General features: G+C 59.0%; 1 protein-coding gene across 1 annotated transcript in view; it reads left to right on the top strand.

Moving 5' to 3' along the window:
- Positions 1-12,387, top strand: part of JPH2 (junctophilin 2) — a 28,416-nt gene that overhangs the window by 4,480 nt on the left and 11,549 nt on the right. Inside the window, exon 2 of the mRNA XM_035344067.1 lies at positions 2,070-2,853. Coding sequence (XP_035199958.1) covers positions 2,070-2,853 — 784 coding nt within the window. The remainder of the gene's footprint in view (positions 1-2,069; positions 2,854-12,387) is intronic.

Genomic DNA, 12,387 nt, shown 5'->3' on the forward strand with positions numbered 1-12,387 from the left:
AGTGCTTTCATGGTCGGAAGACTTGCCACCACTGCACGAAGCAAGATTTGGGAGCACAGCAGGGTGAGGAGCACACCCAGATGCCTGCATTGGGGGGGGGGGGGAGTGAAGCAGAACTTGGGTGATGACCCCAGCTCCCAGCTCATGCCTCCCTGATTTTTCCTAACAGAGCCTAAACTACCCCAAGAAACCAAGCAAAGGCACCTTGCTCTGGAAAGCAGCCCCCGTGGCCGGCTGGTGCAGATGCTCTGCACTCCCCGGACCCTCCCTTCTGTTTCCAGGGTAGCCGCGGTGCTGCAGGGAGCTGAAATCCCGTGTGCCCGGGGCAGGGAGTGCTGGCGGGGGTGGCTGCTCGGGGGCAGCAGCTGCTGCCCGCCCGGGCACTTCTTGCCTTTCCTGGCCCCGGCGCTGTAAGTTAACACCCCGCAGGCGGGTCTGGAGAGGATTTCAACGAAACCTGAAGCTTGGGAGTAGAGATTATGCTGCAGAAGTGGCCTGGGAGAGCGTAAAATATGCACTCCCACCATCGCCAAAGAAGGAGCTGCGTTTGCTCTCCGGGGACTAGGGTCATCCCTGGTCTCAGTAACAGCATCTGAATGTGGAAATGAATGTCTGGAAGCTGGGTCCCCCCCTCCTTCCTGGACTAGCCTAGCCTGGGTCCCTGCTCAGCCGGCCCTGCTGCACCCCCTAGGGTCACCACCCCCCCCCCGGGGCAGCACGGGCTGGCTCCCCAAACCTCGGTGCCTTCTGTTTCTGCTTAACCAAAACCAGTTTTTTTCAGACGTATGCCCACGAAAATGCCCCCTGCACAGCTGGCTGCTCGCTTGGAGCCATGCCCAGCAGCGTAAAGAGCAGGGCGCCTTTCCAGGGAGCTTTGTGCCCCCCCCAGCACCGCTTTGGAGCGAGACGGCCCCTTCCAGATGCTGCGGCACGGGCTGATAGATGGGAGCAGAGCTAAATGCTGCTTTTGTTTGGGGTGGTTTTGCCGGTTTCTGAGGCAACTGTAGCTCCAGAGCGAGGAGAGCGAGACGGGGAGGGCAGCGGGCCGGGAGGCATCCCACACTGTCCCGTCCTGTCCCCTGCCACCCCGTGGGGCTCGCTGGGGACACGCTGGCTCTCGCAGCCCGCCTGGCAGGGTGGCGGCGCTGGCATCTCGGTGCTGGAGGCGAAGGCTGCTCCCAGAGCTCCTGCTGGGAGCCCTTCTTGGAGAGGGGGCTTCGATGCTGCTAATTTAAGTCTCTTGGCGTCCTGGTGGGAAAAATCAGAGCTGTTGTCTCTGAGTTGCTGTTCTAGCACCTGCAACTTGCAGACCTGGCAAGGGCCAGGCTTGTAGAATAACAATGTGCTTTTCCCAGTCCTTCAAGGTGCTGCTGGCTCTCGGGATCCCGTACAGGGGTGTAGCCCTGGCCATGGTGAGCACTGTTCTCTCCATGTCCCCCCGGTGTATGGCACACTGTGTGCACAATCCTGAGCTGGGTCTGGAGAAGGAGACAGCTGGAGGAGCCTCAGAGAGCTGCTCCTCTCCTCCCCGTTTTACCCATTTCTTGCTTTGTGGCGTGAGCCTTGGTCCTGGGACCACAGGCAAGCTGCGTCAGGACCACGCAGATGCTGCTGCAGGCACCAGGCAGCCCGCACTGTGGGCACGTGCCCGTCTCAGGGGTCTAGAGCTGGTCCTGGCAGGCTGCGAGTGACAAACAGCAGGAGGGGCTGGAAGGGACTGTCACCGAGCCAAGAGCCGTGCTGCCACCACTCACGTGTCTGCACGGGGCTGCTGCCACCCCTCAGTGCAGCCCAAACTCCAGCCCCACAGGGCTTCCTCCTGCCCCCCGGTCCTGATGCTACCCCATACCCCATGTCCACCAGGTGGTGTTGGGTTTGCACCAGCACCTTTCTAGCCTGTGCCCTCCGTCCTTGCTCCCTCGGGGCAGCAGCTTTCACAGTGGATTTTGGGTGGATTTTGGGGTCCCTCTCTCTGAGGGAAGGTGCACGTGCCCTGCAGCCCTTCTCTGGCACACGCAGGTGAGATGGAGAGCGCCGCTGCTTCACCGCCTCCCTCTTCTCTCCCGCAGGAACCTACCAGGGCCAGTTCACCAACGGCATGCGGCACGGCTACGGCGTGCGGCAGAGCGTGCCCTACGGCATGGCGTCGGTGGTGCGCTCCCCGCTGCGCACCTCCCTGTCCTCCCTGCGCAGCGAGCACAGCAACGGCACCCTGCCGCAGCAGGACTCCCCCGCTGCCCACCCCGAGAGCCTGCCCGTCTCGCCCACCATCACCCGTGGGGGCTTCGCCCTCAGCCTCTACGCGGACGCCGAGGCCGGCAAGCCGAAGAAGGGGGGGCTCTTCCGCAGGGGCTCCCTGCTGGGGAAGCTGAAGAAGTCCGAGTCCAAGTCGTCGCTGGCCAGCCAGAAGAGCCGCGTCAGCTTCCTCAAGAGCGAGAGTGGGATCAGCTCGGCTGCCAGCGACGCCACCTCCACCGTCAGCCTGGGTGAGGGCGCCGAAGGCGAGGAGTACCCCCCCTTTGAGTCTGACATCGACGCCACCACCACAGAGACCTACATGGGTGAGTGGAAGAACGACAAGCGCTCGGGCTTCGGCGTCAGCGAGCGCTCCAGCGGGCTCAAGTACGAGGGCGAGTGGCTGGACAACCTGCGGCACGGCTACGGCTGCACCACGCTGCCCGACGGCAAGAAGGAGGAGGGCAAGTACCGCCACAACGTCCTCGTCAAGGGCATGAAGAAACGCGTCATCCCCCTCAAGAGCGCCAAGATCCGGCAGAAGGTGGACAGGAGTGTGGAGGGGGCTCAGCGGGCGGCAGCCATCGCCCGGCAGAAGTCGGAGATCGCGGCGTCCAGGTGGGTGTGCGGGGCTCCGGCGTGGAGGTCCTCAGGGTGGTGGTGGTCCCCGTCCCACGTGTCCCTCTGGACCCGACTGGGTGCCCCCGGCCATGTCCCAGCAGTGGGGTTGAACGTGGCTCCCTGCAAATTCTGTTTCGTTCTTTTTGCTAACCGCTGATGGAGCAAGGCCAAGGGCCCTTGTGGCAGCCAGGGGACACTTGGGACCTGCCACGGAGTGGGGAAAAGCTTCCAGCTTTCTGCTGCCTCCATCTCCTTTTTTAGCCAGCCTTAGGCTTTCGGTCCCTGGAGAGTCCTTGTGGCAATCACACACATGGTGTCACTGAGCTGCAGCCACTCTCTTTGCCTTGCTCTCACCCCGTGGCCTGCTGCAGCCCCCGGCCCCCTCCCGCAGCCCCGTCCTGCCCCCCCACGTCCCTTGTGCAGGGCAGCTGCTGGCTGCTGTGGAGCAGGAGCTGCTGAGCCGGGCAGCACCCCGTGCTTGCCAAGCTGCCAGTGGTGGTGTGAAGGGGGCAGGATGGAGAGCAGCGGGATGTTGGCACTGGTAGCTCCAGCAGGCGCACGAGCAGGATGCGTCCCAAACAAACACTGCCTGCAGCAGAGACTCTGCCCCGGAGCCCCCGGTGTGGCTGGGGGGGAGCTCCCAGGCTGCTGCAGTGCCGTCGCAGCCTTTTATCGGGTCGGGCTCTGGGAAGGCAGCTCTGTGCTGGGGCTCTGGGAGCCAGGGGCAGATCCTTGGGGCAGCACGTGGCCGCCTCGTGTTCCCCGTAGCCCTTGCACCGGTGGGGACTTGGGCACGGCCAGGCACTGCTGTGTCCCCAGCACCGCCTGGTGGGCTCTGCTCTGAACTAGTTGTGTTAGGAGCTAGCTGGTGAGGAAAGTGCTGATGGCTCCAGCATCCCTCTCAGGAGGAGCTGGGAGGGCAGCTCTGGGGCTGGCAGGGGAAAATCCCCTCCTGCTTGCATCCCCATCTCGACGTGCATCTGAGGGGTGGCACCGCGTCGCCCTGCGGCAGGGGCTGTCACTGCCCATGTGATGGGGACCCTGTGGGACTCGGCTGGTTGGGTTTAGCAGGACACACAGTGTCCCCCTGCTGCTGTGATTTTGGGGCCACATTGTGGCATCGGTGCTGTCCTCAGGCTGCTGGGATGTGGCTGTGGCTCCGGAACTGGTTTTGTTCTTAATTTTTTTAATTCTTAAATGTTTCTTAGTTTTTATTCTTAAACCAGACACAAACTGTCTTGTTTAGGGTTTAATCACCCAAGTTGCTTCATTATCGTGCAGACGTGGGGAATAGCTGCCCTGGGGAAGGCACTGTATGTCCAAACCTCTGCCCTCCTGCACAACCCAGACATGCCCAGCCTCTGCGTTCCTGCCTCCAAACTTTTGCAAGGAGCACAACTGGCTTTTAGCAAAGCCTCGCTGCCTCAGCGACCGGCGGGGAGGAACCGGCCCGATGTCAGCGGAGTCACACAGGGACAGCAGGGACACAAACCCCAGCCCGGGCTGCTCCTGGCTGGGAGGCTCGGCTCAGCCAACGCCGCGGGAGCAGCGCGTGGCCGCGGCGCTCGCACCCATAAATACGGAGGCTGGAGCTGCAAAAGCCGCTCCCCAAGAAGTCGGTCAGTTTACATAAGCCTCTTTTTATTATACACTATTTACACGTCGGATCAAAAGCGGCCTGGCCGTGTTTTCCATCAGGGGCTGGAACGCGCCGCTGCCCTTGCTGGAGACCGCATCCCTCCCGGCGCGGCTGGGAGATAATTTCCTATTAAGGGAACCTCGGAGCCGGAGGAAATCGGAGGTTGCAGCACGCTCCGGGACGCCCTCCCCTCGCAGATCTCGTGTCAGCACGGCTGCTGCGCGGGGCAGAGGGCACAGCGCTCCCCTGGCAGCCCCGGGGTCCCCGTGGCACGTCCCACAAGGAGCACGTCCCACGAGAAGCACGTCCCCTGACCCACTGCGGAGCGGGGACTTGTCTCCTCCCTGCTGTGAGCTGCACCTCACCCTTTCCATCTGCCCCGATGCCGGGGTTGTGCTGCTCTGTGCAGAGCTCCTCCTTTCCCTCTTCAGCCCAGCTTTGGGATCAAGAGCAAACAGACCTCATTTTGCCTAGAAGGGGTCCTGAGGTGAAACCCCAGCTCCAGCACCAGCTTTCTCTTTGGCCTTGAACCTTGCCTCGGTTTCTACACCCACAGCAGACAATAATTGCCTACGGATTGTGAAAATAAAGGCTTGCAGTTTATACAAGGGTGGTACTACTGCTAGCATCTCCCTAGCTCGCAGCTACCAGGTGAGGTTTTCTAGACTTTGTCTTGCTCCCTGCAGGGCGCTGTGTATCTTACACCTTTGGGACCATACGAATCCCCTTTTGGGGAGGACATGACACGTGTCTGTGTGCAGTAATCACTACAAAATAATTCCCAGGGTCTCCGTGTGCCTGTGCTGTTGCACACCAGTGTTTGATTTCTGTTTGCTGCTGGCACATGGGGGAGCCCCTTGCAGAGCTCAGCTAAGGTGCCTTCGGCTGCTGGGGAGGGCAGTGTCAGTAGAAGAGCAGAAATCGCTCTTTTGCACCATAAAAGGCTCTTTGAGACAGAAATCTGGAGGAAAACAAGCCCGAGCTCTGGGGCTGCCTCCACCGGTTGCGCTGTAGGAATCTGAGGCACGCGGCCACGCTGGGGATGCGCGGGCAGGGTCCTGAGCGGAGCCGGGCACCGAGCTGTGCTAGGAACGCCTGAGAGCAGCAGGGATGGGGCTGGTTGGCACCTGGGGCCCCGCTGCCTGCTCGGTTCGGGTTCTCTGCCTGGTTATCCCCGGCCTGCTGCTGTCCTGCCCTGTCCGGGTGCCTCCCGAGCCACCCGCTTGGAAATCCGTCTCATTCCAAAAAATATCAGAGGGTGGGACAAAGCCTCCCAAAACAGGGAGTGGGAGACTGGGGCTTGAATCGAGTAGCAGGCTGAACAGAATAGCTGGCTGTGCTTGGGAGTCTGATTTCTGAAGCTGTACGCTCAGGAGCTGCCCAGCTCACAGGAGCAGGTTTACTTCTTGCTGGGGCTTTTGGGGGACAACATCAGTGTAAATCCTGCTTCTGTTCCCGTGTAGCGGTGCCTGCCGAGATCCTGCTGTGCATGGAGCTGTGCGTCCCACTGCCTTGGACCAAACCCAGTGCAGACACTTGCCGCGCTTCCTGTAAGGCACGGATCTGGCCAGGCTCTAGCAAGTTTGACGGGCGTACGTCCTGCTAACGGCACCTAAAATATATCTGCTGCGTGTCATAGCACCAACGGGAAGGGAAGGCGTGAGGGACAAAGATTGCCGCTGTGCTTCGCCTGTTTATACGCTGGCCCTAAAGCTGAATGTTTTATGACTGGAGAATACAACAAGAAAGGAATACATCGTGGGTGTTTTCTTAAATGCACAGAGGTCCTGCGATCCTGCCGCTTGGATATAGAAGCCTCGATGGCTGGGTTTCAGGGCACGGCTCCCGAATCGCTTCCTGAAGCCGCCCTGCCCAGCCGTTCCTGCGCTCCCAGCCCGGCCGGGCGGCTGCCGGGGGGACGCGGCAGGAGGGTGCAAATGACGCGCGGGGATCGCTGCAGTCAGCACAGCGCCCTGACTAAATAAGGGAACGCAGAGCAGGGGTTTATCAGCGCTGCCCTGCGCGACAGCTGGGAGCCGTGGCCGCCGGCAGCCCCCGCCGCTGCAGCTCGGCCGCACGCTCGCGCCCATCAGGTGCTTTATCGGGCACGTCAGGAGTCCGGGGGGGCCTTCCTAGGCCTTTGGGGTTGAGGCTGGCGAGCAGGAGAGCAGCTGAGCCTTCCCTGCAGAGCGTTGGTGCTCAGCCTGGCATCTCAGCCAGCGTTAAAGGAAAGGTGCTGGGAGCCGGGGAGGCAACGAGGGGACACTGCTGGTGCTCCTCCTCGCGCTCGCTGTGTTTATGCAGAGGGTGGCTTGTTTAGTTCATTTTCAGTTAACACTAACAGTTGTATTAATTATCTCCTCTGTCCCATGTACCTGCTGGAGGCGATTCTGTCGGAGATGCTCCTGGTTCCCAAGCACGTGGTTTGACCTCGCTGAGCGCTGCCCCGGGCTGTCCCCATGCCCCAAACCGGGACTTTGGGGACTCTGTGTCCTTTGCGTGGTGGAGCTGGGGGACCCCCAGCTCCTGTGATGGGGAGGCAGCAGGGTGTCTGGGGCTCCCTTTTGCTGCTTTTAATTTTTGCTGCTTTTCATGTTGGCTGCCCTGAGCGGTGGCACTGGCAGGCTGTCCCCATGGAAGACGACCTGTGCACGGGGCGTTCGGCGCCGGGGAGCGAGCAGCAGCGTGATGCCTTCACCTTCGCTTCATCCCTTCCCCACAGAGGCCTCCCCTCCAGCCCCAGCTGGCTGCAGCCGGAGCACTGACACATTTTTGGCCAGGCCTGCTTATTGTGCTGAGATGCATCGGCTTCAGAGCGGGGTGCGTGCTGCTTTATCTGTTTTCCACCCGCCTCGCATGAATTTCCCGAGGCTCGGTCATGCCCTAGTAGGGTAAGAGGGAGCGCGCGCTTCCAGCAGCTCTGAGGAGAAAGCATCTGCTGGTGGCAGAGGGCTTTCTGCAGGGCTTCCAGGGGGATTTGGGGTGGGGGCCAGCACCGCCAGGGCTTGCTGGGACCCCAGGCGAGAGCAGAGCTGGGAGAGCTGGACACCAGGGCTGGGGATGGGTACGGACTGGGGAGCTGGCCAGGCAGGGAAATGGGCTTGATTGGGATTAATGGGCTGCTCAGCCTGCCCTTGTGGGAAATCCTTATCTCAACGGCTTACAAACACAGAAAAGGAGAAATGAAGTGAGGCTTTAATCTGCAAAACGACTGGAAAATGGCAGCTTCATGCCCAATTGATGCGCTGCTGCGCGGAGCGGGAAGGACTCGAGTCCCCTCCAAATGCTTGAAATCAGCCGGCAGGGTGCCGGGCTTTAAAATCATCGCTTTCAGTCAGGCTTTGCTCAAGGGTTATCGTCACTTCTGTGGAATGTGAAACAGGCTTATCTCAAAAAATAAAAAATATTGAAGTAAACTGTCCAATTTAAATATAAATCCAGAGATACAGAAACCCTCCCTCCTCCCGGTGCATTTTTTCAGCTTATGCTGGTGCCGAGCCAGAGCCCTTTGGTCTTCTGAGCACAAGTTTTTGTAGTTTTGCTCCTGCAGAACCTGCTGCCACCCGGCATCCCGTCCCCTCGTGGCCTCAGCGGACGTGCAGGATCCGTCCCGGCTCACGGCTTGGTCCTGTGTTTCTTCTGGGCTCCAACCTGTGGACATCAGCTTGAGAGACCCATGTGCTCGTAGAAAATGCTTTTGCCTTAGATTAGATTTGACAAATAATTGGGCTTCCAACCAAAGACAATATTTTAAGAAATCTGCCTGCTTTCATTTCCTTACAAAAAATAAGAATCCTGCTTTTCTTTATTTTTGACTGGGGAAAAAGACTGCAGAACAGAGCCTGTATTTCCTCGCTTTCTTGGTTTGGGTTGCTGAAATGTGGAAAAACATTCAAATCACAAGTTGTTAAAACTTCTCATTGAAAAAAACAACAACCTTGTAGAAAGAATACCCACTTTCTGACCCGATCCAGGGCTGGCAGCCAGGTAAAACCCGCTCAGACTGCGAATGCCACCTGTTTGGCAGAGCTCTGGGCTCAGGCTGGGCTCCCTCGAAGCAAGTGAGCCCTGCTGTTCCCTTGGGTCATCCCACTCCTCTGGCTCAGCCGGATCCATACCTGGCTCTGCCTGGGCAGGATGGAGAAGGACAGACCTAAAAACACCCCAGGTGTCCAGCTGGCAGCTGCAAATCTCCCGTTTTTCCCCAGAAATGCCCCTGCGATGCTCTCGCTGCAGGGCCGGGCTCTGCAGGCTGCCGTCGTCTTGCAGACAGCTGCAGGTCTGTCTGCTGGGAGATTAATGTCACTTTAGCTGTTCTGAGGGGAAGTATCCTTTGGTGAAAGATGCAAGTGGCTTTGAGCTATTTAGGGCCGAGGATAACATTTCGGTATTTTAAAAATCCACCAAGTAATCAGAAAGGCTCACGCTCGCTGAGCTTGCTGGGTTGCAGCGAGCTCCGCCAGGCACCCCCAAAGCAGAGAGCAGAAAAGGATGCTTGGCTCCTGCCCCAGGGGGCTGTCGGTGCTCTTTGTGCACTAAGGAAGGAGGAGAGGTGCCCTTCATCCATGTAGGTGGTACCACTGCTGTATGGCGAGCGACAGTCCTGGAGCATCTCAGGAACTGGCTGCCAGGAAGGAGTCGGGACGGCAGGGTTGTTCTGCGAGGCTGGGATGGTTTCTCTTCTGGGATTTCCTTGAAAGTGGTGCGGGGGTGTTTCTTGTAGGAGGCAGCTTGTGTTGCTTTATGCACGACGTAGATCGCACCCCGCAGGCACAGAGTCCATAAAATAAACCGGCACAGACTCAGCCCTGGGGATGCCGGAGCCTGAACCAAGTGGGATCGTGCACACCAGTGACAGAGCCAGAAGAGCAACAGGGCAGGGAATATGCACCTGGCTCTTGGGGCAGGACCTGCAGTCAGGTAACTGTGGACAGGTAAGGGGGCTCAAGAGATGAACCAAAAAGGGGTTTTTCATCCCACAGAGTTGTTACAGGCAGATGAGGGTAGCAGAGGTTTGTTGGTGTCTGTGTGTGCGTGGAGGTGGAGAGAGGCAGAAAGGCGACAGGCTGGGGCTATGTGTGAAGAAAAGGATGGTGCAAATATCGAGGTGACACGTGTGCAAAGGTGGCATGGAAAACAGACACAATGTCTGTCCTGCCCGGGTCTGTGTGTCCTGCCCCCTCACCACGTGAGCACAGTAGGGACCATGTTGCCATCAGCAAAAACACATCTGTGGCTTTCCCTGTATCCCTCCTGAGTGCTGCGAGCATCCCTGCCAAGACAACCTGGTATCTGAAGGTCCTCCAGAAGGACAAAATGCCACCAGTGTGACCGTGGAAGCGTGCTGAATTTGCCCGTGTTCCCCACACCCCCCACTGCAGCGCTGAGAGCCTGGCGTTTACCATCACACATGGGATCCAGCTTGAGCACCCCGACCCGCTGCTCACCCCTCGCACACCATGCTGCCCGCCTCCCGCTGAATCATCCCCTCGGCATGCCCAAGCAGGGGTTTGGCTGGGGAGGGAAATGCCAGCTTCCAGGAGAGAGGGGTTTAGCCTCCCTTCCTAGAACTGGTGAATTACGTTTGGTAATGTGTTGGGGTTGGGGTTGGGTGGTTTTTTTTGGCAGCTTATGATATAGAGAATGACAAGCAGGAGGTGTTCAGTTGGTCCTTCCTGGAAGGGTTTGCTGAATCAGTGGTAAGAGGGAGATCCCCGATAGGGAAGGATGGTGCCGGACGGGTTTGTCTCTCTGTTGATACATGGATGTGCAGTAGCTGGAGCAGAGAGCTGAGCTCTTGCCCTGGTGCTAGCTGCAAGGTCACCGCCGCACCTGTAGGTGCCCCAGCCCTGTCTGCTATTTGCAGCATTCTCCGCTAATTCCAATCTCGTTTGCAGGCTGATCCATTGTGGATGTGCAAAACCCCATAAACTGCCCGAAGAGACGGCCTTGCCGGCTGGGCTTCGGCTCTCACCTGTTAGCGCTGCGCTCAGCTGCGGCTCGTGTGTCCACGGGGGATTTCGGTAGCAGGCAGAGGAATGAACTGGGCAGTGCTCCTGGGCCGGGGCCAGGAAGGACAGCAGCGGGGCTCTGTCCACACGCTAACACAAAAACGATTAGAGCATTAGAGCCGTGCCAGGGGAGCAAGCGGAGCAGCCGCCTCGTTTAACCCTCCTGCTCCCAGCCGCTCGGCCGCAGCGTGCAGCGCCCTTGTGCAGGCAGGCAGAGACCCTGCAGCAGTTGCAGTGGGCCCTGAGGTGGCTCCGGGTGGCACCGGGGAGCGCTCGTCCCTGCTCCGTGCTGCCTCACCTCGGATGGGGAGCACCGGCATTGGTTTCTGAAGGTCTCTCTTTGTGGTCCTTGCCCCCAGTTGGGTATTGTTTAGCGTTCATGGTTCATTTTCCAGCCTTACTTTGGAAAGGGGCCTCTGAATCCTGCTGCTGGGGGCTATAATGTTCTCTGGTGCAGTTCCACCCTGATTCCCTCCCTCACCAGACTTTCTCCTCTGCTGGTGTTTGTGTGGGCTGTTGTCTGCAGAAGAGCTTTAGGGCTACAAGCCGGCAGCACAGCAGGGCAGTAAAAAAGTGCTACCTGGAATGTGCCAGCTTCGTATGCGCATAATAAAAATCCAGCAATTTGCTTTTTGTAAAAGGCAAAAGCCTTTGGGGCTTTTGGGGTTTTGTTTTGTTAGTGTTTTTTTTGAGCGGATCTTAACCTCAGAAGAAATTTTTCCTTGTATTTGTATCATGTGTAATGTTCAAAGATCACCCTTAGACCTGTCTCAGCTTTCTTTTACCGCTGCAGACCCCGGGCCGTGGGCCGGGAGAGGTTTTTGTGCTGCTGGTTGTGTGCCCTGGGCTCTTCCTGGGTGCCTGTTGTTTGTCTGCTGCTTTGCTGCTGGGACCAAGTTTCGCTCTGCGTCGAGCTCCGCAGCACTGCCAGCCACGTGGGTGAATAATAAATTCAGAAGTACTCTGTGAGAGCTAGATGTTATTGTTATGGCTCGGCCCTTTCCTTCAGGCTGTGCTTTGTCACGACATTACTAAACCCTCAGCAGGGTTTTTTGGATGGCTCTGAGTGCTCTGCCTTTGTGCCCCAGGGATGTGTGCCTGGGGAGACAAACTCAAATCGCTGAGCGATGTCTCTGTGTCCCAGGCGTTCACCATCTGGCTGCTGCTGTACTAAGTGATCTCGGCAGCAGCAGGACCGAGCACAGAGTGTCAGCATCCCTGTCGGGGCAGGCTCTGGGCCCCGTGGCAGCAGCCCTCTTGTGCCACTGCCTCTCCGGTGTGCGGTGTGCTGGAGGTGCCAGACCTGAACCTGCATCTGTGTTGACCTCAGTCCCCCAAACCAAGTGCTCCTGGTAGGCTTTGCAAGCAGGGGACGAGAGCAGAGGTCCGGTATGTCTTGGAGAGTGAAGCTGCTGTGAAGCTTGCATCCCCAGGGATGCCAAAGTCGGGTACCTGCCTCTGCACCCCAGGGCTGGCAGCAGCTCCTGGCTGTGCTGCAGGGTGCACAGGAGGGCTCATTGCAGAGCCTGCCATGCTTGGCACCGTGCTGACTCCCAGCGTGGCTCAGCCCCCAAGCACCAGCAGCGTCATCCCAGCAGCTCCTGCAACCCGGGGTCTTCCCTGGCCTCGCCGCCCCTTTGCCTGCGGGAGCTGCAGTGCTCAAACCCCGTGCAGCAGCCCGACCGCATCCGGCAGCTTCTCTGAGGGAAAGGAAAAAGCTCCGGCAGGAGGTGAGCACAGTCAGGAGCTGCACGGTCACCTCCAGCGCCCGCAGGCTGGTCCTGTGCATTGCCCCAAGTCTCTGGGCGTGCCAGGAGCCGTCTGCAGCCCTCTGGCACCACATCGGCACGAGTCCGGCTCTGTCCCTACTAGCAGAGGGAG

The sequence above is a fragment of the Oxyura jamaicensis genome, chromosome 20, assembly GCF_011077185.1.
Source record: "Oxyura jamaicensis isolate SHBP4307 breed ruddy duck chromosome 20, BPBGC_Ojam_1.0, whole genome shotgun sequence".
NCBI classification, from domain to species: Eukaryota; Metazoa; Chordata; class Aves; order Anseriformes; family Anatidae; genus Oxyura; species Oxyura jamaicensis.